Source organism: Syngnathus acus, chromosome 16 (assembly GCF_901709675.1).
Source record: "Syngnathus acus chromosome 16, fSynAcu1.2, whole genome shotgun sequence".
NCBI lineage: Eukaryota > Metazoa > Chordata > Actinopteri > Syngnathiformes > Syngnathidae > Syngnathus > Syngnathus acus.
This window is the reverse complement of record NC_051101.1, coordinates 14,678,335-14,703,660: the sequence shown is the minus strand read 5'-3', so window position 1 is coordinate 14,703,660 and position 25,326 is coordinate 14,678,335. Positions and strand designations below refer to the sequence as shown.

General features: G+C 46.7%; 3 protein-coding genes across 3 annotated transcripts; all 3 read right to left on the bottom strand.

Annotated features, from left to right (window-relative positions):
* Positions 1 to 1,755: 1,755 nt before the first annotated feature.
* Positions 1,756 to 12,105, bottom strand: LOC119135719 (eukaryotic translation initiation factor 3 subunit H). The gene is made up of 8 exons (XM_037273518.1): positions 11,947 to 12,105; positions 10,023 to 10,176; positions 6,669 to 6,836; positions 6,495 to 6,594; positions 4,802 to 4,951; positions 3,853 to 3,973; positions 2,831 to 2,963; positions 1,756 to 1,978 (listed from the first exon to the last, which is right to left on the bottom strand). Exons 1-8 carry the CDS (start codon positions 12,004 to 12,006, stop codon positions 1,884 to 1,886), a joined length of 981 nt encoding a protein of 326 aa, XP_037129413.1. The 5' UTR covers positions 12,007 to 12,105; the 3' UTR covers positions 1,756 to 1,883.
* Positions 12,106 to 12,449: 344 nt separating this feature from the next.
* On the bottom strand, positions 12,450 to 18,170 carry LOC119135718 (double-strand-break repair protein rad21 homolog A-like). The gene is made up of 14 exons (XM_037273517.1): positions 18,011 to 18,170; positions 17,152 to 17,341; positions 16,929 to 17,058; positions 16,745 to 16,844; positions 16,499 to 16,605; positions 16,177 to 16,374; positions 15,975 to 16,100; positions 15,740 to 15,865; positions 15,399 to 15,622; positions 14,676 to 14,829; positions 14,442 to 14,590; positions 14,164 to 14,352; positions 13,875 to 13,958; positions 12,450 to 13,409 (listed from the first exon to the last, which is right to left on the bottom strand). The coding sequence occupies exons 2-14, from the start codon at positions 17,293 to 17,295 to the stop codon at positions 13,218 to 13,220; spliced, it is 1,923 nt and encodes a 640-aa protein (XP_037129412.1). The 5' UTR covers positions 17,296 to 17,341; positions 18,011 to 18,170; the 3' UTR covers positions 12,450 to 13,217.
* A 267-nt stretch (positions 18,171 to 18,437) lies between these two features.
* On the bottom strand, positions 18,438 to 25,065 carry LOC119135730 (exostosin-1-like). Its single transcript, XM_037273547.1, is given in 12 exon segments — positions 18,438 to 19,285; positions 19,641 to 19,812; positions 19,895 to 20,055; positions 20,142 to 20,231; positions 20,590 to 20,685; positions 21,157 to 21,275; positions 21,895 to 22,027; positions 22,388 to 22,507; positions 22,615 to 22,722; positions 22,939 to 23,032; positions 23,241 to 24,082; positions 24,085 to 25,065. Coding segments are annotated over 12 exon segments (2,208 nt in total). The 5' UTR covers positions 24,172 to 25,065; the 3' UTR covers positions 18,438 to 19,099.
* Positions 25,066 to 25,326: the final 261 nt, after the last annotated feature.

Genomic DNA, 25,326 nt, shown 5'->3' with positions numbered 1-25,326 from the left:
TGCACCCGGCGCTCGTCACATTTCTGCCGTGATGAAGGAATGAATGGCACTTCCTGAAACACCTATTGTTGACATCCAAATCATTGTTGTCCAAATAGGAAACAGGTGAAAGTTTGGAAAGACAAGCACATACGTAGGTAGGTGGCCTTCTTCCTGTCGTGAAGCAGAGCGATTGCCATCAAATGAATTGTGGCTCCAGTAACCGTCCGTTCCATCCCCACCGAATGAATGCGAGTCATGACGTGAATTCACGCCATTAAATCTTTGTTTCTCATGGAGCAACAAATGTCCATCAAATGTCATCAGATGGATTGCTTTGCTTCCTATCAGTTCACATTTGGAGCAGAGAAGAGTTGACATTTGGACAGCATGAAAAAATGTGCAAAATGCTGACTTGATGAAAGCCTTGATTTACTGTTCATGGAACGTTTCATCCCAGAAGGAAGGCGCATCTTATTCAAGGTTGTAAGGTCAGTCATCTTTTGCTCGCCAGTGCTTTTTCTCCTGATTTATGTGGCAGCGCTCTAATGCGCCAGGCAGGCAGGCACTCGGATCACCCACTCGTCTCCCGTCTGGCGGCCTTGAGCCACGTCACCGCGACATTATTCAGTCTTTTACTCCCATCACAACCAGCGTGGACCTCCAGCGCCACGTTTGCGCTCTACGGGCTTCACGCCATGCTCGGCTCAAGCCATTTAAGAAGCTTTTAGAATTCCCCGCACATCCCTCCTCTGTGACGGGAGAAGCCGTGCCTGCCCTCGTCAGCCCTCAAGGTCAACGCTGTGCTGCCTCAGAATTGCAAACAAAGAGCACTCACGTTGGACAGAAGCCACCTCTCCAAAGCCAATCAATACCTGCGAGCGAGGGATGGCATCCATCATCGCCGGCACACCTGAGCAGATACTTTCCAGTGAAGACTTCCCGAGCGAGCGAGCGAGCATCTGGGGATTTGAAGAAGAATTTATTTGTGCGGCTGCTCTCATAAACATTTATCACTTTGCTCGACTTGTAATTATCGCTAATGACTGCACTGATGGCAAGCAGGGGCAGTACAAGTTATTGCTTGATGAGGTGATGCTGATGACAAGTCAGACATCAGAGGCGTATTAGACGCCGCCCGCCGCCGCCGCCGCACCGCGGGTCGACAACAGAGCCAGCGCCAGAGTCATTATTACGCAATGAACCACACTGGCAGCTTCTTTATTAAATGGAGCCGGTAGAGGCATCACTCAAGTTCAAGCTGTTGCTGAGCTGAAGGAGACTCCCGTGAAAACGCCTGATGAATGAAAGCCAGAGAGCGAGCGAGCGAGCGAGCGCTGTACACGCAAAGACATTTGATCCGGCTCAACTCCAAAAGCAACTCATTGCCGCAGCCGGGGTAAAAATCACATAAGGTTACTCGACGCTCGTTCAAGGACATTTCCAACCAGAGACGGACACCGCTGACTCGTCACGTTCAAATTGAAATGAGGTTTGCTGAGGATAATACTTACCATAATACGCGCCAGAAGCACGCTCTACCTTTTGCTGCTTCGGAGTTCCAGTGGTCCCCAAGGGCAACAACTTGCAGTACCTGGGTGGAAACTTAGCATTGCAACAGTGGAGTGATGCAGTATTTCACCAAGAAAGAAAGAAAGAAAGAAATGACTGCTTAGCCAGACACTTCATTTTATATACTAGTGGTAATGGGAGTGAATAAAAGGTGAATTGGCTCCATTCGTTTGTGTGCAACAGTTCAAAAGCCAGAAGGTGACAAAGAGCTCAATCCATTTTATTTCACTAAATTGCGTACAGAAAATGAATGAATTCTTCAGCAGCAACAGCAGCACTACGGCTCTCTGATTCCTTTTTTGCTGTGTGCCCTCTTCTCTCCGTTGTCTCATCTAGTTGTGGCCTTGGAGAGCCTCCGCCATGAACAGCTTCCCAAGGTTCTGAGAGGTGAATTCCTTCACGTTCTGGCAGTAGTTGTTAATTTGCCCTGTTGGAGAGAAGCCCAAAATATACAAGCAGCCCACACAAATAAAATCAAACAGATACAAACCGCAAGGGAGGCAAACAGCCGCCAATCATTTGCGCGCACCCAAACAGGCCAAAGCGAGAGGAATGGCAAATGTTTGTCAATCAATGTTTTTGCCATCAGAAACACACACGTCTGTCCAAAAGATGAGCGTCACAGTTGTGCAGACAATACGTCTTGCACAAAAGGCCCATCCATGTTCTCCTTATTGTCTCTGAGCGAAACCAAGGCTTTTTCAAAGAACGGATCCTATCCTACTTTTTCATTTGGTTGGTACCACCCACGTCTACATAGCCATAGCATACAATATTCCGCAGGCCCGCCCTGGAAAATGCTGGAAATGGGCTGGGATTTTAGGCCATTTCAATTCATCACTTTGTTTGGTCCCTCGCCTCGGACCCGTTTGCCACTTCGGATCATTGGGACACGCACAAAGGCCGACAACACAGTAGGTGCTACGTTCTCGATTTCAATATAGTGTGCGTCGTGATTTTACTTTTGACGCTAGAGTCAACATTGTAAAGCATGCTCATTCATATTCATGACATGCTCGCTTTACAAGCAACATTCGGATAACCACGGCATTCTGAACTTCAATCGCTATATTCAATTTGAAGATTGAGAGAAGCCAGAGCCCAAATGACAATTACATTTTCGTTATCTGTCCAGCCCTATTCACGAGGTAGGAGAAAAATCACTGAGCACAAAAAGAAGCGTCTGAGCACAAGGAAATATTCCATTCTTGAGCGTTGATAGCCACAAAACGGAAAGTCCCTTATTCTCAAGTGTATATGCAGAGCTATTGTGCTGTACCTGCAATAAGTAGCGTGTCCATGCGAGGTGGCGCCTGGGGGGGCTTGAACATTTTGCTAATGTCCTCCTCCGGCAAGGCTGCTTCTCCTCTGCTCTCTCGCTGGGTGTTCTCCTGCTGTCGCCTCTGGAGGTACTAGACGCAAAGACGGACAGAGGCGCTATTTAAGGACAGAAGGACGGACGGCGCACAGGTAAACGTTACGTGACGGAAGAGAGAGAGAGAGAGAGAGAGAGAGAGAGAGAGAGAGAGAGAGAGAGAGAGAGAGAGAGAGAGAGAGAGAAACACCAAAAACAAAACGGCTAGACTTTGCGTATGCATTAGCTGCCAAGTTTCCGCGGCTCTTTTGCTGAGTGACGACAGACTGATAACATCTCTGCTGGACATGGGGTGGCCAGTGACGGCACTACCATGTCTTTGTGTGTGTGTGTGTGTGAGGTTGTGGGCCTAAGCTTCAGACATTTTGTCAATTCCAATCAAGAGCAATGTTTCATAAGGTTTAGAGGAGCGCGGCCGACGATGCTGCTATTGTTCTGACAAATGCTATTTTTCAACTATTTTCATTCTTAGCATCATGATTATTGTAATAGATGTGCATTCCATTTTGTGTGCGTGGGCAGGCGCTATTGATTGAAAATGTGCTATCCTTCTGGCTGTGTGCATTCGTTTTTGAACACACCAAATGCTTTTCTGCTGGAGCTTTCTGATTGACAGCTAATGAAGTCAGAGTATGAAATTCATCTCTGTGATATTAAAAACGGGCTATAAAAGAGGACTAAATCAATAGAAAAAGGAGCTTTTACTGCAATTCTTGTCATTGCTTTGTGTCCATTTGCTTGAGCGAGCGCCCCAAAAGTGTATTTGGCCAGAAACAGCAGTAGAAGCTCCATTTGAAATGGAAAAAAAAACGCCCACTCCTTTTGCATCTCCCAAGCTTGCAATTGGGTACACAGCTGGCTGAGGCGCTCTTTTGTTAGCTGGCTGGCTTCCTTCCTTCCTTCCTTCTTCCGGTGGGTGGAATTACCTGGTGCTTCTGCTGCTGCTGTTTGCTCAGATTGCGGCTGTAGGTGTTATACTTGACTATGTCTTGGTTCATGTCATCCACCCTGTCCATCAAGAGCTGAAGGCTTTTCTCCAAATGGTTGCTGCAACAAAGGTTCATCACATGTATGACTTGACGCATTCATGAAAGGCATCTTTCCGACAGCTCCGAACCCAGAAGCTACCCACCCTCCTTCCCGGTTGTTGTTTTTAGGAAACCTTGAAAAGTAGTGACCTTTCCAACCTCTAATACTATTTGGGAATTCAAATACTTGGGCTCTTATGGTCAACGCTTGTGGGTCACAAACTGCATTCGTAACGGTTCCGTCTGCCAGCGCTCCAAATCACGGCATTGAAGGTCAGAGGACTCCGCAAAACAACGAAGCCCAACTCCCCTGGGTACTGTAAAGCAGAGCGAGGCGAGCGCTATTAGCCGCTTGGTCGTCAAGACTGACATCTCCGAGAGGACGCGCTGACATTTGATATATTGTTGCCATTATCAAAATATTGATCAGGCCTTCTTGTAATTCCAAAGATAATGGACAGACAATAAGTGTTGCAATCAGGTCAAAGGAGGAATGACTGACTGCATTCACGTTGCAAGCTGGATGGCTGATAATAGCCCATGGCTTTGTCAATCTTTTAAATACGGAGCGGATGATAGATACTCTATCATCATTACTAGAACGAATGCCAGTTGATAAAGCGTACTTACAGTATAATAATAATAATACCTTTTCTCAAGTTGTACAATGAAGGAGAAATGTTGACGTTTCATTCTTACTCTGACCGAGCCATTGAAATCAAATGAATTATCTGCAGCAGCAGCAGCAGCCGTTTCATGACTCGCAGCAGCTTATTTCCATAAATGATGGCCGGAACATGGAAATACATTTGTAGAAGGCTGAACAACGGCATTTATCCTGACCGACCTGCTGGATAGATTGAGGAGTTCGTGTTTGTCGGCGACTGTGGACTTGTCCTCCAGCTCCCACATCAGCACGTTGATCAGGTGAGAGTTTTTGATGACAATGGGCACCTCCTCGAACATGTGATCAAAGCCAATGTTAGCCTTCTTCAATCTAAAGGGGGGGGGGGGGGGGGAGACAAGACACAGACAGAAAAGGTGGAGCAAAATGTAGCAATCATTGTACATTTTTTTACGTTCAGGTCAAATATGCCGATGTGCTTCAGTAGCGTTTGCTTTCATGCTTTATCACGACTCAAAAGAAGACTGGCTCAATGTATCTTCTATTTTGCGAGCCAGCTCGAGTCCCACGTCAACAAATTGAGCGGATAAGCCAAACTCTGCCCTAAGGCACGTCATAACTATTTTGGGGGCTGCCGTTTCTCTCTCGGACTTACAAACGTGGTCGGAAACAAATGGCAGCCCTCTGTTTATGAAATGGAAAAAATACAGTCAGGTCACGAGCCAGTTGACATTGGACACCCTAAAGTGGTCGCAGGGCACATATTTCTTGGCAAGCATTCCAGCTCAATTAGACCACACATTTGCAAGTGAAAGAAAAGGAAGAATAGGAAATCTCTTATTTTGTGTCGTTTTAATTAATACATTTCCATCGCATTTGCAAATGGCCATTTGCGGTGCTCGGGTTTGCCTTCTCCACAGTAAATTTAAAGACAGAGTGTGACTGTTGCATTTTTAAAAGTGAATATATGATTTACGTCAATTGCTCTCGCAGCGGGCTCTGCCACTTGCAACTCCCTCCCTCCCTCCCTCCCTCCCTCCCTCCCTCCCGGTAGCAAACGTCTCGAAAGGAACGACATTCAGGTCGCACGGACTGATCCCGCTCTTCGCTCACTTTTGCAAATTGCACCATCTAGTACGACCTCATGATTGTTTTGGTTGAGCGTGATTGAAATCGCAAAAAGCACAGCAAAGTTGGACAATTCAAGCATAACCTCAGACAAAGTTGGAAGTGGTGCATTTAGTTTCAAGTGGGGAGGACAGGAAACTCGAACCTTTCACACATATTGGCACAATTATCCATTACTGGTGACCTTTTCAGACCCATTGCAATAGAGCAATATTAATCGACGTAAGCGGCGCATTTCACTTCACAATTGCTCACAGATATTGGACTTTGTCACACTTAACGTCACAATATTTCCAAGACAAATTTGATGCTTCAGATTCCACGTTGCTCCAGTCCAACCAAGACTCATTTGATGCTTCAGATTCTAAACTCAAGTCCGTGCCGTGCTCTGTGTACTTGGAGGGCGCATCCGAGGGATGGCTCCATTGTACTCAAACGCACAATTGGTATTCTTCGAATGAAAGAGACCGACCGCCGCGTCCAAAGACATGTATCACCACTGGCATAATTAACTTGAGGCAGGGCAATTGCATCAATTCAAATCAATCATGAAATCAAGTCTTTCTTTTTTGGCAGCCTCTGAGCAATGGGCGTCACAGCGGACGTGACCGAGTTCAGGCGCAGGAGGCGTGCGTGCGTGCGTGCGTGGATGGTGACAAACCAAATGAGGAGGATTGAAGAGACCTTGTGCAACGGAGCCGTGGGAAGCCCCACGACACCGGCACAGAGCTATGGGGGGAAAGCATCTGTGATCAACTAATGCACACATTGACATTGAGACACAAACCCTTCAGGTGTGAAATCTTTCTCTTTGCAGATCTCCATGAGTTTGGGAGTGAGCCTGTAGGCCTTCAGAGACAGCGAGCCTTGGGCCGTCTTTATAGGGTCTGAAACGGGGAAAGCCAGAGACGTTAAACAACTCATCAGATGCGATACAAACAATACAATAAAGAGGACTGACCATAGATGAGCACGACCGACTCCTCGATGGCATGCTGGTAGCTGAACTGGGAGTCCAGCAAGGCTCGGCTGACAAAGGAGCCGTAGTAGGTGGACTGGTACCAGCCGACGTGCAGATGGTCGATGTTGACGTGACGCAGAGAACGCATCATCTCCATCTGGTACTGGACTGCGAGCAGAAACACAAGAGTGAGGATTTCTTTGCCACCAAACGAGCGAGGGCGGCCGGCCATTTGCCCGCAAATCATTTCGAGCGGACGGGTAAGGAAACGGGCTGGACGGGGAGAAGCCCACTTGGAAGCGTCCTTCCGGCCAGGAAGCACGCTATACGGCCACAGCTTTTCACGTAGCGTGTTGAAAATGATTTACGTTATAAGCGACCGAATTGGTTTTATTTGACAACACCGCCATCATTTTCTTCGTGTTTGGCCACCGGGAGCGACGTCTCCATCTGGAGCTGTGAAGGAAGAGGGACAAAAAGAAACATTGGACAAAGTGAAACGGCTCCACTCGCTTATCAGGCGATTGATTGGTGGTCCCGCCGTTTCATGTCTGTTCTAGAAATGTCCACCACTGACATTCCTTCCGCTTGTTCATTCCGGTTGCTGATAAATCGAGCTATCCCAGCGGAGAAGAGAAAAGACACATACAGACAGTCGCAGGTTACGGCTGGAGGGGACAGATAGGGTGCCGTGCCAGACAATCGTTTCATTGCGAACAGCCGTAGCGGCCGACAGGCAGACATTATTGGGCAGCTGTGGCCCCCTCCCTCCCTCCCTCCCTCCCTCCACCTTCTTGTGACCAAAGCAGAGGTGGAAAGGGGCAACGCACTGCGCTGCTGGCTAACAAGAGAGAGCTCAAGGACACAAATAATGAGCGTACCTAGCTAAATATTGCAATAAGGACATTCCTCTGCCAACATGTTCATCATTGCTTTCATTTAACTTCAGACATTTGCCAATTTGGGTGACAATCTACAGCACTGCATTTAAAAGCTTTTGCTTTCTTTCCCAATACATTCTTCAAGACACTGGACAAACATTCATTCATGCATGCATGCATCCATCCATGCATCCATCCATCCATGCATCCATCCATCCATCCATGCATCCATCCATCCATCCATCCATCTTCCTCCTCAATGAATCCAATTTGAATGATAATCACCACCATCCCAAAACGCTTTGTTACTCACAGACGAACTGGAAGCTTAAGTCTTGCTGCCCAGAGGGAAACCAAAACACAAGCAAGCAGCCAGCATGTATGTGCATAATTGAGTTGGCTTGGTCGCTGTTGGAGCAATGAAGCCGACAGACAGTCCCTACTCTAATAGCGGATGAGGCGAAGCGCTGGAGAGCTTGCATGCTGCTGCAGGCCACAACATTTCAGAGATGAGAGCGGCCGTGTCTTCAAAAGTCAAGCTCCACCTAAGTGTGTGTCACAACACGTTCACATCACCACATTGTCACTATTGCATGGCCCACAAATGACACACGTGCTTTAACAGTGAGAAAAACATAGGCTGTAGCTATTGTGCGCATGTCTGATGTTTGTAACAAGACATCCCCATCAAAATGGCTCCAGAATTCAATGAAGGAGAGGAGAATCATGCAAGTTAGCCATGACTATCAACCCACCTTTACTGTTGGCCACAATGCAATGCAATGCAATGCAATGCAATGCAATGCAATGCAATGCAATGCAATGCAATGCAATGCAATGCAATGCAATGCAATGCAATGCAATGCAATGCAATGCAATGCAATGCAATGCAATGCGAGATTCTACTTCAAGTAAGCCAGAAAAAGACACCAACAACCCCATAACAGCAGCAAAGTATCCATTTTGGAGGAAATAACATTAGTCGTGGCGAACGATGAGAAGAAGAAAACCACATACGGCCTTCAGCAAAACAGAACAAATATTGACAAGCGTCTCACAAACAGCTCTTTACTTTTGCTGTCAATCTTTTTCCATGTCTCCTCTTCTTGTGCTTGCTTGCCCGCCCTCTAACTTTCTCCTATGATTGGCTCCTTTTTCATTTTGTCTTGCACTTTCTCTTCTTGTGTTCTACAACATGATGAGACAATGGAGCAGATGGCTAAAAGTGATGGAAATGAAGACTGCACCTGGGGGATCCCATCCACACGTGATTTATATCTGATTCCAAATGAGATCTCTACGCATCTGTGTGCTAAGAGCCAACCTTGCATTTGCACCGTGCAGTCAAAAGGTGACAGCGAGTGAAAATGTTCACAGGGTACCATCAGCGCACTCATCTAATTGGCCTCACTCGGGGAGAACAAGGAAAAATCAATTTCCCATTTGGGACAGGTAGAGTTATTTATTGAAGGGCAACCTCCAAGAAGGACCTCATCACAGCTTCTTGCACGCACGCAGCCGGCCGTCTCCAGTGTGTTTACAGCAAGGAGTTGAGGGGTCACGGCATTTTGAATTCTCTGACTTCAATTAACCTACGTCAGCTCCAACTGACAATGTGAAGGCTGACCTTGCAGAAGCTGCTCGACTTGTTTATGCATTCATTTGCATTTTGACAAAAATGGTTGTCCTGAAGCGAAAGCAGACCACGGTGGCTGGACGATGACGTACTACGTAGGCCTACTTTACTTCCAGCAAAGGCGCTGTCTTAGTAGAGCGCAGCCTACTCCCACAAAGTGACTCGCTTCTTTTCCAAGGCCTTTTTCTCCAAAAAGCAGGGTGCGCCCTTGCCGTTTTGGGGTCGAAGGACTATTTGCCGCTCCGTCTCCTGCTCCTGTTTGTCACAGCAGCCACCCATCTGCAGCATCTGCACCAGCCACTCTCAGGCATGCAGTGGTGATGACTATAAATAGCCATCATTGCGATCTCACCACGGTGATTGAGGAAAACATGCAGATTGACTCGGCGAGTATTCCCTCGGTGTCGACGGCCGACGGACATGATTTGCAAGGTAACACGAGAGGAAAGTGGAATCTCAGCGAGAAATGTATCAAAAGCCACCCACAGAGACTTTTTGTTTCCATTGTATTAGCTGTGGCAAAAAGTGGCCCTTTTGGAGTGCAAATGGCAAATGACACCTGAATGTCAAAGAGATGCAGCGACAAACGGCGCCCACGGATATCATTGGATCGGTCCACACAAAGATGAACGGCGTGCGCCGCCGCGTCCACTCATCTCACTTTTCAGGGGCACGCAGAGTGCCCAGTGATTCAAGGGGGGCATAAGGATTTAATGAGCAGCAAATGGCTCGCTGACTAGGAGTGCGAAAATATTGCACCGTTTGGTGCAAATCATATCCCCCGGTTGATTTAAGCAGCGCTACCAAAGGGCGCTTGGATCAATGGAAAGCGTTTACCTTCATCAAAGTCGGCATCATCCTCAGTATGCTGCGGGAAGGGGAAACAGTTGGTGATCTCCAGCCGATCATCAACCACCAGGCCCAGGAGGACGCCCTGAACCACCTCGCTGCTCTGGCCCTCTTCGTAGTGCTTGATGATCTTCAGCACCACCTGCAGCAGCCAAATAAGACACAGATAGAGAGAGAGAGAGAGAGAGAGCGGCTTTTTTGACACACATCTTTAGGCCATACGATGCCACTCGTTTCCTACTTCCAAACCTTATTTGTAACCCGAGCTCTGGCTTGTCCTTTACTCAGAGCTTGTTAAATACGACATGTTCCAAAGAAAAGGAGATTTTCAAAATGGACCGCAATGGCGGGAGGCAACCAGACTGCTGACAGACTTCAAGTTACAACAAACGCACTTGCACTGTTAACACGGCAAGCGTCTGAGGGTTAGGGGAGCCCTCCAGCTACACCTCTGACAGGCAGGCACATCCTATGATGCAAGCCGAGAGCTAGTGTTACGCCGCATCGCTGCACTCTGGCATTTTGGGGGGGGGGATCGCTACCTGAAACCGACACGTTTGCTGACACTCCAATTGAGGTTACACGTTTTAATTTAAGTTCCGGCTAATGAGAATGGAAAAGGAGTCAAGAAAATCTCATTAGCGCGCTATTGAATACACATTGAGGTAAAATATTGAGATATGAAATGAAGGTCCCAAGACTCCAGGGCAAGTTTAATTAGCAAGATAAAAGGAAGGCAGCAGCTGGCAAGTTCAGCTCCTGCGTTGAGTGAGGCGCACGCACACACACACACGCTAAACTGCTTTGTGTCCATGGCAGTGCGCATGTGAGCATGTACCCGTGGAGTGGAGCAGTGGCCGAAGGCACACAAGTACATGGAAGCGAAGCTACTTTGTCCTCTGCTGTATAAATAGGGCTACTACATAGTGGGCTTATCCATCCATCCATCCATCCATCCATCCATCCATCCATCCATCCATCCTATGCTTACGTTGCCACTCAAATTCTCCTCCCTCCTTATGATCTAATGCATTTTTATGACTCCCTTTAATGACAGCCTATTGTTTGTGTGTAGGGACTGCTTCTTTCACACTGGCTGTCATTAAACAAAGAAGAAATAGATATTGCCCTCTGTTGAAATAAAAAATTGATACACTGACGCCGAATAGATTTTATTTGATGACAACACACGAACACACACCACATGCATCATGGATTTGCCTTGGTAGAATAATCGGAATTTAGTTGCTCCTGTTCTGTTTGCGGGGTCGCTAATCCCATACATACATTTCAAGAAAACTAGGATGGGACGAGATGTCTGAGAATGAGGGGAGATTTTTTTTTTTAATTCTAATACAACATTTTATATATTATTACCTTATTTTATATATTTTTTCCTTTGTTTTTTTGACATGACTTATTTTATATATTTTTTCCTTTGTTTTTTGGACATGAATTTAGTGAAGATGCTCAAAACGAACTTGCGTCTCATCCGGGTTACCATTTGTAATGATTTTGGTGAAGTGATGACATGAGATGACTGTTGGCTGCTGAAATGCGTTTATGGCTCCATGTTAAACAAGATGGTACTCGAGTCCTAATTGATATCTTTTTTCGCGTTTTAAGCAACAGCTAAACAGGTAGCTTTTTGCTAGTTGTGAAACGCACTAGTGGTTGACAAAAACAAGTCAGGTCTATCTGTTCACGTTAACAATGCGTCGTAACCATATAGTCATGAAATGATTGACGTTTACTTTCGACGCCAGCAATCAAGAAGGCGCCACACATTTGCATCTTAACGCTACGATGATGCTTGCGCGCAAGCAACTGCTCCGCATCTGGTAAAGGTGCTCCCTTTTTCGAACAACATTTACCATCAAATAGTGAAACGAAAGCGTTCTGTGGCACATACCAAACCATCGATCTGGATCTGCTTCACAGGGGAGTCCAAAGTGCCACCAGTCGAGGCCATTACGACGGTAAACTAGTCCACAGCTCTTACTTGGAAACTCTCAACAAGCCCGCTACACGAGGAAAAGGGGGACACAATTTAGAACGGACATTTCCGATATGATGTGAGTTTCCTGTTCGTGCAGAAACACACGCCACAAAGGTAAGTTCCGAACACACCGACACGGTATAATCCCAAGAATTCTGGGAACGTACACGCTTAAAATAATGTCAAGTATGCCATCATTATTACAAAATTATACCTGTTCCTCCCATTAACACCTTTTATGTCATTTCCCTCGATTTATTTGAATTACATTTACATTGTGATGTTCTGGAAATCAAAAATGCGTCCATTTCATGAGCATAGTCAATGTTCTGAATGCATTTAATGTAAAATAGATGTTCAAAGAAAGAGCTGTCATCTCAGTTTAAAATTAGGGTTACGAATAATATGCAGCGATGGTGTATGTAAAACATTTTTATTTCCAATCTTTACAGATGTATCACTAGACATTACCCAAAGACTAAAAAGGTGGGACACTGCACGTATCTGTACCAAGTACATTTTCTAGTTACATAATGCAAAAAGGTGTACAAGCATAAATGTGAAACACACAAAAAAAAGCTAATGAAGTTTAACTGACAAACTGTCTGAATTTTATAACTAAAGTATGATATATCTGGCCCCCAGGGAGGATATTTGACAGATTCACTTGTATTATGTGAGGGGGGGGTAAACACACACAAGGAGGTGGAGTTACACTTCTGAGAAATAAAACAGTACCTTCCCATATTATGTACATAGCCGCTGCAGCGTTTCACATGGAACCCATGAGTTCTCATGATAGAAACGTAATATTTACAGGGCTAGAGGGGTACTGTTTCAAAGTAGAAAAGTTAACTTAAAAGCAAATGAATCAAAGCCTACAAATTGGTGATGGAAGTGTGTTGTTGTTGTTGTCTTTTATATAAATATAACTGTTAACATTCTTTTGTTTGAACTAAGTGAATACAGCATGAGTCCACCTAAAGTACAGTAAAATAATTTTCAAACATCCAAAAACCTTTCCAACTAACCAACCCCACCTTTCATCTTGGTTGGGGGTGTATGAGAAAAAAAAGTTAAAAAACAAAAAAACAAAGCTGCGTGTTTATAAAACAAAAACAAAAAAAAACAAAAAAAAAAAAAAAGATGTCTGTGGCAATCAGTGTTTTTTCCTCTGTCAATGTTTAAATAAGGTGGAATCGTGGTCCAGCGGTGGCGACGATGTCACTGTAAGGCTCCGTCTGGGTGACTTCAATAGCTTGCTGCTTCTTGAGGACCAGGAAACTGTAGAACTTAGCGGCTGCCTGCTTCTTGTTGTTGTTTCGGCATAAGTCAAGCAGGCTGACCGAGTCTGCTCCAGTTTTTGCCATGACGCGCTGCACGGGCAATCGCAAGTTAGCAAAGTCATCAACACGAGCGGCCGCCAATCAGATTTGTACAATGTCAGAACCCGAGCGGCCCCCAATTCCATGTGTACAATGTCCGAAACCTTGGCGACGACTGGGGGATCTAGATCCATGTTAAAACAAATCACGCCAATCCACTGCTGTTGTTTCACCAATATTGTAGGTCTTTTTCGGCTTAGCATTGCACTTAGCCCACGTGACCATCTCGGTAGTGTACATTTGTTCACAAAAATATCTTGAAGGAGTCATTGGCTAGCTTCTGGGAATAATAGAAATGCACAATACTGATGTCAGAGACATGGGCTTGAGGTAAAGATGGTTGCAAAATAAGTATTTACATTTGCGCCAATCGGATTATCAATGGAGCTAAACCACCCGTTGTTGGGAATAAAAGGCTACAAGAATGATTGGAACCGGCCAAGAATGATTTTGTACCTGAAGCCCGTGTAGCATCTGTTGAGTTCTCTTGTTCCATCGCTTCTCTTCCTGGTCCTGGTCTCCAGCCTGACCTTCTTCGTCCTAATCGAGACACCACAAAATAATCAGGTTGACAAAAAGAATCCCTCTTGCATTGCCATGGCCTTGAATGGTGCTTTTCTGGTTGTTGTAAAGCACTTTGGGCCCCAGTTGGCTCTATAAATAGAATGGATTTGATTGAGCTCTGTGTGAAAGTTATGTGAGATGGACTGATTCCGGTTGGAAACATGAAGGGTATACATCGAACCTCTTCTTCGTCGCTCTCATCCTTCTTGTCTTTGCTCTTCTCTCCGATGAGGTCCAGTTCAGGGACAAGCTGCGTGAGGTTGACGGTGGTCTCCTCCGGGGGGAGGTCAACCTGCGGCATGTCCAGCCTCTGAGACAAGGCCGAGCGGTCGGCCAGCTGTTGTGGCTGCTGCTGTTCTAAGGCGGCCATCTGAAAGGGTCAAGAAGCCATGCTCAGTCCAAATCCCTCACATTGTGTTCCAAAATAACAGGTGAAGATTTTCCTTTTCCAAAACTCACAGGCCCGACGGCACTCTCCTTGTCGAGGGTCTTGCGTTTGACGCCACGAGGAGTGGAGGGAGGCGGCATGACCGTCTCATCCAGGGCTGTCCTGCTGCCTTCCATTGCAGAGGCAGCCAGCAAACTGGGCTCTTCCATGATAGTCTGATCTATATGGTGAACGAACGGGGGACAGCTGTATTGGCTAACTACTCATCTAGAATTGTGGAGTAGCCCCCCCAAAAGTCATCTTACCAATGACATCTCTGTGCTGACCCATGACGTCCTCCCTGGGCACCTCTGGGTTCTCCAGCTCTTTGAGGAATTCATCCAAACTGTCTGCTTCGCCACCCTTTCTCCTTTTCCTGAGCTCATCTGGCACCAGAGGTGTCAGACAGCGTGTGAACATCTAAATGCAGAGAATATTAGCAAAGTAAAGGGGTTCTTCAAAAAACATATACAGCATTAGTTAGACAGTGTGAACAAAACAGTTCTGATCAATTATGCACAAACACATTTTTCTCAGTATTTTGAAGACGCGTACGAGGCCGTGAAAGGGGAGGGAGGGAAGGAAGGAAGGAAGGAAGGAAGGAAGGAAGGAAGGAAGGAAGGAAGGAAGGAAGGAAGGAAGGAAGGAAGGAAGGAAGGAAGGAAGGAAGGAAGGAAGGAAGGAAGGAAGGAAGGAAGGGAAAGGAAGGGAGGGAGGAAAGGAAGGGAGGGAGAACACCGTTGACTTTCTCATTCTGTTCCTTAAATGTCACTACATGGGCAGCAGATCAATGAAAGATGGAACTTGAAAAATGTCCTTTCAAGCGCTTGAAAGGGATGTTGCGGCAAATGACAATTTGCTTTCTTGTGGCAAACGACAATTTGGCTTGCTCTCAAAAACACACGCTCACCCACCACCCAAGGCCATTTTGGGAAAGTGCACAACAAAGTTTTCACTTGAATGGGCAACATTCCTAAAATGTTCCTTACCTTAAGCAGCCTGGCATTCCAGAGAGGCTGAGCGGGAAGAGAGAAGAGCTTCTCTACTCCCCCAGTCTCCTTCCACATCATCAGCTTTTTAGTGGGAGGGGCAAGGTCCAGCGTGGTCACAATATCCGAGTAGTCAGAAAGTTGGGCTCTGATGGTTTTACTGTCCAATTCCTTCACGCTGTCTACGATCAGCTTCCTCTTACGCTTGGCCTTGGTCTCTTTCACTGAAGAGGAGTTGAGACAAAAATCAACCACTTTCCATCGTCTGCAGCATTGTTATGTTGTCGAACAAACCCATTTTCAATTCAGATCAGAAAGCGGGTCCAAACTATTTGACTAACCAGTGATGTCGATGGGCTCCAGCGCAAACGCTTCTTCCTCATTATGAACAAGAGTGGTCTGTTCCGTCTGGTCAGCCATGGCCGGCAGCGGCTCCGCCGGCCCCGAGTCCGGGCTGTCTGGACCCGCTAGACGTTGTAAAACGGGAATTAGGATGAGGCCCAGCCATGGTACACAGCTACTCAGAATTCCATTCTCATTTTTGACACAATCTTGATCTCGACAGCAAGTACTTACGTGATTGGAGGTTGTCGAAATCATCCTCATCGTCGGCGTGATCTGGAGGCATCATGACACTCCCGGTGATGGCCGGAGGGTCGTCAAAAATGCCACCGCCGTCTTCAGAGCTAAGTAGCTTATCCACTGAAAGAAAGATGTCAAAATCACCACTTCCACATCAAGACTAACAGGGGAGCTGAGCTGCCTTTGGAGAGCTCACCTAACATTCCTCCGTCACTGTTGCCCAAGGAGGCGTCTCCAAAGTCATCATACTCCATGTGGTTGGATTTATCGGGCAGATTAGCCGGACCGGGCTCGGGCTCTAACAAAAGGTTGGAGGCCGTAGCACCGTGCATGATATCCTCCTCGAACGTGCTGGCGTCACGCATCATCTCCCGGTCGTCCATGCCAAAGTCAGCTGAGGGGAAAAGCAGGTCATGTGTAAATAAGGTTCTTCTGCTCTAACCAAACGACATTCCGCTCAAATACAAAAGAGGAATCTTTTTCTTTTTTAAGAGTAGCGCATCACCGTTATGACCTACCAAAGTCATTGTCTTGCAAAAGGCTGAGATTGCCAACATCCTCTCTCATGGTAATCTCCTCAACTCTGCTCTGGTTCAGAGTGAACTGCTGGGCCACGTCAATGTCACTGTGCACAGGACAACAGATGGCGCAAAATGAGCGGAGCGGAGCGGTGACAACTATTCTCAGGATAGCAGCATTCTTATCCGTAGTTGCTTTTTCCAGATTGTGACGAGAATAAGCGTGAAGAGAAGACACGGACTTACTCCAGGTCAGGAAGCGGCTGGTCAAAGTCATGAAACTCTTCAGGTAAAGTGATGGCATTGTATGCTGCCTCTCTGTTTTCCTCAGGCAAATCCACCACACCTGGACCCAAATAAAAGCCACAACGCTGAAACTCAGCACACCGCAAAAGGAAAGGATTATCGGAGCAAGTGGACGCAACCGTACCTGGCCTGAAAGCCATTTTGATTTTGATAAAAGCTTCATTGCAATCAGCCAGCAGGTACTTGGCCTTTCTGTGGTAGATTCTCACCACCCCGAGAAGTAAGTGACCTGATGTGCGCAACGCCATCTTCACCTATGAGCACAATACGAAAGAATGCAAGATTCCAGAGAGAAAGGGCCTTTCACTGAACAGACTGAATCACGTGGATTTTGTTGTCATGGTTACCTTGGGCGAGATGATGCTCTCCACACTGCTCTCCAAGTTGCATTCAAACACATGAGCCTTGGTCAGCTTCTTGTCCCAATGGGCCGCCAGCCAAATCTTGGCCAGCGGCCCACGCTTGCTGAGGACAAAGTGGGCGTAGAACATCGCCTTGGTTCCACTGCCTCACACACTGACAATGGCGTAGGCTCACCTGTTGAGCAAAATGGATTTCGTTCAACACAATATATGTGGTATTGCCGCTCTTACTGGGACCTGGTCGGATTGAATCATTCCAAAACAAAACGAAAAATACCTACAAAAGGGGCATTTCAAATGTGTTCAACACAATGCCATTGTATGCCAAATGTGGACGGTAATACTTGGAATTACTAGTAGAAGCCCAGGAGAGACTGTTGCGAGTTCCGACATCCCAGATGGCAAACGGTAGATTGAGCAGAAATGGAATCATTCAAATGAACAAATGAGTTACCTAACGGTAGATCGATTCAGAGAGCAGTCAAGACGAAAATGTAGACAATCGCGCCAACAAATACGTAATCGGCGCCATGATCGAAATTGTACGCCAAATAGCATTAGCATTCATTACGCATTTGTGTGTGCTAGACATTTTCAGCGTGGCTCTTCTGACGTCTTCTTCCAGAGTCCAAAGTGCATTTATTTCAAAACAATACTTTACCATCCTTACGTTGTCATAAGTGATGTTCTAGCTAACGGCTAACGACTCTTCCTCGTAGCACGAAGGCCTGAATTAGTACTACCGTGCTTGCGTACCCCCCCCCCCCCCCTTACCCCCACCCCTCCCAAAAAAAAAAAAGAAAATGGCACAAAACAATACGCATCCAAGTGAGAACCTACTTACCGGCGGTACACCGATAGATTGTGGAGTTCCACAGATGATGTTACTTCTCCCAGCGAATTTCTCCCCGTCGTACTCATTAAAACAGAAAAGATGGCGCCAGTCGCCTTCCTCCCGCTCACCGCTGCCCTTTTAAAATCCACAGGATGTTTACAGTCAAAAATGGCGGAGGAGGAGTTTCCTGAGGGGGAGGCAAGGCGCAGTGAGCACTTGCGGCCGACAGGGGGAGGGGGGCAACCAAATCAAGTGAAAATGAAAAAGATTCAAACCAAATAGTTTATATAGAAAATAGTTCGATTAAAATAATCGTATTCGTCCGTTTATTTTTTTGTATTTATTTTATTCTATAGGGTTTCCATTTTTAGTCAATAGGCACTTTAATACGAGTTAAACAAATTATGAGGACAATACGAGTAAAAGCAGCTTGAAACCCATTTTGGACCACATCTTTTTATTTAGACTTGCAAATGAAAAGGCTAGTGTTGAGGCACTGAGCATAATATGATCCGAAATATGGTGAAGGGCTTGTCACTGCTCTCCTCACGGACCCACCCACCCGGCCGGCCACTGTATGTGAAACAGTGGGTGGAGCGCTGTATCATTATTAACAACAATAATAATCATCATCATCATCATCATAAAAAAACACTAGAACTATAAAAAGGCATCCAAAATAGTGTTATCCTCTTCATTCTTAAACGTTCATGAACGTGTGCATAGTACTGTATACTGAGGGGAAGAGTTCCAGAACGCTGCAGTAGTATGTTACTATTTGGAGCACAAAAAAAAAAGCGTCCAATTCCAAGACGCTGGTTATTCCATTTCTGGTTTGTCAATTTTAGGTCTTCGGTGCCTTCAAATAGAGATGGCGCTGCATACTCTGCAACTGCCCAAACATGAGAGAGAGAGAGAGCGAGAGAGAAAACTAAAGACGCCATACAGAGAAGACGAGGTGTGTGCCGTCTTCCGGTGCATCTTGCCGCGTCACCCCTCTCTCTCTCTCTCTCTCATCCGTACGTGCTTCTCCACTGATCCAACAGAAGAACCGGACGGACGCCCCTTTCTCAGCAACGTCCAGAGAGCTCTGGAGGGTTATAGTCTCTCGATGTCCCTGTACTTCTTCCTCAGTATGGACACCTGGTCTTTAAAGAGGACCGGGTCGAGTCTCATCTGAGAATGAACCAGTGGCATGGTGCCAAACCAGTGGGCAAACTTGTTCATACAAGTCTGACGCTGAGCAAAATGGTCCGGGTCGGCCCAGCGGGAAGCCCGGGAGCTCTGACGAGATTGACAAAGACAGTCACGTGTTATTGGGATCCTTCAGAACACCTTGTTCGCAAAGAATTTGCTGGCGAGGCTGTACAAATATCAGAATTGAATTGCGAATAAGCCCTCCTTTGAATTTGCAGAATAGCCATTGAAATTCAAAAATTGCTGCCCATACATTTTGGACACTTTGTTTGGAGCCCAGTCGTGAAACGCATGGTCTCATATTCTCAGTGTTGTGATTCAAATTGCAGCCAATTCAATTCCACTGGCTGTAGTTCAAATTGTACATTCCGTGCGTGAGGTGGGGTGACGTCAAATTCATCGAATTCTGAAATTTGCATCGCCCTGTTGGAGCGTCCGTCACCTGAGCCATCATGGTTTCCTTGTATTGTTTCTTCTGCGTCACTTTGATGGGGGGCAGCTTGGAGACAGAGGACACCAGGAAATTCATCAGAATATCCTCACAGTTTGACATCTGGTCCACCGTGCTCTTCAGACTAGCCGGAAGGTATGTCGTGTACAGGTAGTGGTAGTATCTGAGGACCATACGTACGGGTTGAAGAGAATCCAACTAAAAGTGCGGTGGGAGCGGCGATGAGGGCAGGCAGGACTAAGTACTTGTGATAGACGGCGGCTCCGGTCAGCACCATGGAGTAGTCGTTGGTCCATTTGGAGGTGTAGCCCCAACGCTCCTTGTCGCGATCCCAGAAGTGGCTGCGAGCCGGGTACCCGACGATCCGATCGGGGAAACTTCGCCACACTGCGAAGGCGAATTCCACCTTGACAAGATGGAGGGAGGCATGAAGAAAACTTGGAGACACATTGGTATCAAAAATCCTTCAACACTTTGTAGTTGTGGCCTGACCTCTGCGGTGGAAAGCACAGCATCCTCGTCCAGACCGAGCACTGCGTCCGTGGGGATGATGTCGTAGGGAAGGAAGCGGCTGCTGATAACCTGATCAAATGAGCGGGGGGATATTTTTTGAATGGATGGCTCCTTTCTCCACAATAAAGGATACGGGAAAAAAAATAGAAATACATGACGACTACATATACAAGATGAAAGGCAAGTACAACTCAAATCCAAACACAAGAGGTTAAATGGAGTCCGAATGTCAGGTCAAGGAGTTTTTGATGGTGGACAGACAGGCTGGCGCAGGTGTGAAGCAGCCAGACTATGGATGCTCGTAAAAAGGAATGTGACAAGATTCTGATTTCGTACATCATTTGGATAGACCCCTTCAAGAATCGGAAGTGAGGATGGTGTTAAGAAGGTTGGGAACTTTTTCAACTTCAATCGGATACCCTTTTACCTTGTTTTCCCCCTCAATGACAATGACAGGAAGTGAGGTGACAGGCCAGCGGTGCTTGGCGGGAAGAGATTTGCCACAGTTCCACACAACTACCACCTGCACAAAGTATTGATTGGTTAAGTAAAATCAAGTCTGCCAAATCTCTTTACCTGCTCAGCCGAGACCAAAAGCGCAATTGAAGTACGAAGACGCTAATTCCCACACAACTCCAGATGGAGTCATTTCAAAACACTTTTGAAGAAGAAAATAGCATCAAAATCCAACCGGAGCCTGGCCATTTGTTTTGGCCTCCACTTCCGAACCAATTGGAGTTTGCAAGTCGAGGTACCACTGTACTGTGTACAGGGCTAAGTGCCTACTCACACATGTGGACGGTTGATGCAAAATTCATATTGAGGCCATATAAACATAGCGAATGATATTGCCATCTTTGCCTCACTCACTCACTCACTCACTCACTCACTCACTCACTCACTCACTCACTCACTCACTCACTCACTCACTCACTCACTCACTCACTCACTCACTCACTCACTCACTCACTCACTCACTCACTCACTCACTCACCTGTGCACAGTACTGCGATTTGGCGACAGCTGTGAGCAGCTTCATGACTGGCTGGGACTGCGACACCAGTGGGCTCACTATGTGAATGACAGCTGTAAACTTGGGGGACGTCACCATTCCTGAAAAACACTCACCATATGGCCATGAGAAGAAAGGAAGACACCCCATTCCAAGTAGAGCATAAGAAGAGTGGACGGACGGACCTATCTTGTTCTCAATAAAGGCCAGAATAGAAAAAACAAGTCATACGTTGTAATATGACTTTTTAGGGATCAAATTGAACAGACTAAAACATCCCCCCGCAAACAAATGATAAAAGTAACTCTGCAGCAGCTGGAGGGATTAGATTGGGAAAAAAAAAAAGTGGATTTTGCTCTTTTAAAGGAGTACATCCTTTCGATCAACAGCTGTCAAATTCAAACTAGTGGTAGAGTGTCCGCCCTGAGACTGGAAGGTTGTGGGTTCAAACCCCGGCTGACTTTAAAAATGGGACCCATTGCCTCCCTGCTTGGCACTCAGCATGAAGGGTTGGAATTGGGGGGGTTAGATCACTAAATGATTCCCGAGCGCGGCGGCAGCAGCGGCGGCACCGCTGCTGCTGCTCACTGCTCCCCTCTCCCCCAGGGGATGGATCCAAATCACACGGGGATGGGTTCAACGCAGAGGACCAATTTCACCACACCCAGATGTGTGTGTGTGTGTGACGACGATCATTGGGACTTTAACTTTAGTACTTACCAAGCTTAGCGTAGTAGAAAGGGAAGTCTCCAAGGTAGGTGGAGTACTGGGGCAAGGCGGAAAGACCACCGGGCAGACTGTTCCACATGAGCTTACTTCTGGACTTGTGCTGAAGCACCCGGTCTTGGATGATCTGCGCAGACAAGAAGGATTTGATTGTGGGCCAATGATGGCTTCTATCTGAACAAATCACAGGTCTTTGATGAAGATGACTTGAAATAAATAACACTGGACAGGATACAAAGAAATGATTTGTGCGGTCATCTCTTTTAAAGGCGCTTTTATGCTTTCCTCTTATTTATGTCACGCAACATCTTCTATTAATAGCAAAGCCTTGAAATAAACTGCCACAGATTCAATCCAGTGCGTCATGAAAACGACACGTTACACACTGAACCGTCCGTCCGTCCGTCCAAGCATCCAAATGCACACGTTTGATGACAAGATGCGCCCTCCTATGTATTCTAGTAACCCAAAGGACTGGCATACATACCTCCAATGTGGTCAAAACTATTTTGTCCACAGAGTTGAAGTAGGCCTCCCAAAAGAATTGGGTATACTGCCTCAGGGAGAGAATCTTCTCCTGGTGAATGGAGCGAACCGTTGAGGGAACCTGCCATACAAGCAACGAGAAATGGGCTCCCAAACCAGGAGAAACAAAAGATTCTCCAGGTGGATGGCACGGCTGTCACCCATCCCATACACGCGAGTGAGTCTGACCTGAAGAAGTAGCCTTTCATCACCAATCACAGCGGCCGTCTTCCAGTCAATGATCTCGGAGAAAGGCAATTCCCAGCCATTACTTAGCGTCACCGGGACACAGGCTGCCTAGGAACGGAAAGAAACAAATGGAATTGAATAAATGGTCGCTCCGCTGCACGCGGCGGCCCATACGCTGATTTCTGAAATTGACATTGGTGACATTGTGCTGCCTTCAGGAAATGATGTCAACATTTGTGAGCATTGGCTCGATTGAATTCAGGGTCTGGTTGTTTGAGTTTGGATGTCAGAAGAAAAAGGTGGAAATAGCAACGTGTGACTGACCTGCAACGCCTCTAAGAAGCGAAAAGAACCCAGCCGACGTCCTCGCGGAACAAGACAGAAAGTGGAGTTGGAGAGCATCTCTCTGTAGTCATACCTGCAACATCAAGGTTAAATCTGGGGTCAAACGTCCAATTATATATAATAAAAAAAAAAGAGTCACACCAAAGACTTGTTCCATTCGATTGTTGTTGTTTTTTTTGTTTTTTTATAACATACAACTCTACTTTTTTCAATACTAGAGACAAGGAAAGCATACCAAAGACAAGGGAAGATTCAATGATTCCAGCTAGCACTGCACTCACTTGTCATACTCTGCATTGTCTTTGTCACAGCGTGCATCTTTATGCTTGTGCCAGTCCTTCCCGTGCTTGCAAGTGGTGAGAAGGATCACGTCCTCGGCGTTATGCGCATGATACAAGGCGTTCCTCGTGTCAGAGCCTATTCCGGTTAAATATCGCTTTCCCTTGAACACCAGCAAGTACTTCCTGAATGGGGGGACGGCGTTGTATTTGAGGTATCCCCGTTCCCCTCCTGTCCTGGGGTGTTCTTTTGAGAAAAGGGGGATGGATATATCAAATTTGGGCCGAAGGTTCTCGGTGCTGATGCTGGCCTTTGCCAACATGGCGAGGCCAATGTCGAAGCCCAGGTCTTCTGTGTAGTCGGGCCAGGTGCCAGAGTACAAGTTGAAGATGATGTGGTTTTGACCATGGTTCCATTGAGGAAGACTCTGGACTTTTGTTTTCAGGTTGTGCACGTATTGCGCTGACAACTGGTCCCTGTCCAGCGTGTCCAACCCTAGGACAAACACACACGCCTGGCTCGGGTCTGGCGTAAAAAACCTGGAGCCTTCAATCGATGACAAAATGTTCCGGTAGCTCTCGGACATTTTCTCTCCCTTCTGCTGGGGATGGATGTAAACCTTGAAGCCGTTTCTCTCACAAAGAGAGAAGTCAAAGCAGGACTCCATTCTGCATGGCTTCTCAGAGAAAAGCTCAGGGACCGAGTCTCTCAATATCAGCTCATTCGCATCGTCCTTGGGCTCTTGTTCTCCGGCGCTGTAAGGTTCAACGACCCCCGCCCAGCGACGCCACCGTGCTCCGGGCAAAAAAGGACCCGCATCACGCCGGCTCAGACTTCGTCTGGAAAGTGGACTTGGATACCCCCGAAACAAAATAGCAGAAGAAGACACGCGCCGGCAGAGACCAAAATGAAGTAACGTTTTTTGGCCTGCATGTGTTCTACAACGTGAGCCAAGATGTTCGGGGATAGATCAAGCCAAAGAGTCCCGACGCTTTACCAACGCTTGTGGGAGAGTTCCGCCGCCATCGGGTTGCAAGTTTGCCACCTCCTGCTTCGGATGCCTGTCGCAAGTCCGGCAGCTGATCCAAAGCATGTGGGCGATTTCTAATATTCATTCCGTTTACCCCCAGCCGGCCGGCGGTACGAGCGACATCGACGTATGGAGCGCTACCTTCAATTTTCAGCCAGTCTCCATTTCGACCATAAAGCGTCTATGACTTCAAAAGCCCAAACGCAGCAAAACTTACGCGTACTTATGAACGAAAACCACCGAACCCAATGCTCGGTCGTGCATGCAGTTCTTGCAAACCGAACTGTTTGCTCCTTTCGGACACGGGGACACAAGCTAACATTGGAGCCTCCAAGGTTTAACATAACGCATTTCAAAGGGAAGTTCCAAGAGAATTGCTAAGGCACATGTGTCTTGTTTGGACTTTGCTGACGTCACATGTGACGGTCAAACGACTCTGGCTGGCCACAAGCAAAGACCTCACAACATTCCGGGTTAGCCTGCTAGCTTTGTAAACATCGAAAGGAGCTTATCGTCCGTTTGAAAGTGAAGACGGACTCGCTGACATCCCAAACACATGCCAACTTCTCCTCGGCTCCCCTCGTTGGTACAAACTACAAAATAATAAATTTGCCAATTATCTCTCACGTCCTTAACAGATTGAAATCAGCGTCTCTCCTATTCATGAAACAAAAGTAAGTTGTACACTAAGCCGAGGCAAAGGACCGCCGCTGAACTTGAGGATGTGACGTTATTCTGCCATGTAAGGTGCGTTCCCTTTCTGCGGGAGCGCGTCTGAAACGGGTGACGTTTCGGTGGAGCGGTCCGCAAAACATCACAAAAGTCACACCAACCGTTCTTGGCACTCATTTGTGATTGATTAAAACAATCATTGACTGTGTTCCAAATTATGATGCAAATGGATTTCACCGAGCAAGAGCAAGTGATGCATTGCAGCAATAAATATCGGGAAACAGTGGATCTCTGTCGCCATCTGGCGAATCATGGTGGAATTTCTAAAGTAAGTGCAATTTCAACACAGCGCCCTCAGCCTTTAGTCTTCAAGAGCTATAAAACAA

Excerpts from the sequence above, each read along its gene's own strand:
- LOC119135719 (XM_037273518.1), bottom strand. The coding sequence starts at position 12,006 with ATGGCCTCGACTGGTGGCACTTTGGACTCCCCTGTGAAGCAGATCCAG. Across the intron at positions 10,177-11,946 it reads AGATCCAGATCGATGGTTTG|GTGGTGCTGAAGATCATCAA; the intron begins GTATGTGCCACA and ends TGGCTGCTGCAG. Across the intron at positions 2,964-3,852 it reads AGCAGCAGCAGAAGCACCAG|TACCTCCAGAGGCGACAGCA; the intron begins GTAATTCCACCC and ends CTTTGCGTCTAG.
- LOC119135718 (XM_037273517.1), bottom strand. The coding sequence starts at position 17,295 with ATGTTCTACGCCCACTTTGTCCTCAGCAAGCGTGGGCCGCTGGCCAAG. Across the intron at positions 15,623-15,739 it reads GGAGCCCATCGACATCACTG|TGAAAGAGACCAAGGCCAAG; the intron begins GTTAGTCAAATA and ends ACTCCTCTTCAG. Across the intron at positions 13,410-13,874 it reads AGATGCTACACGGGCTTCAG|CGCGTCATGGCAAAAACTGG; the intron begins GTACAAAATCAT and ends TTGCCCGTGCAG.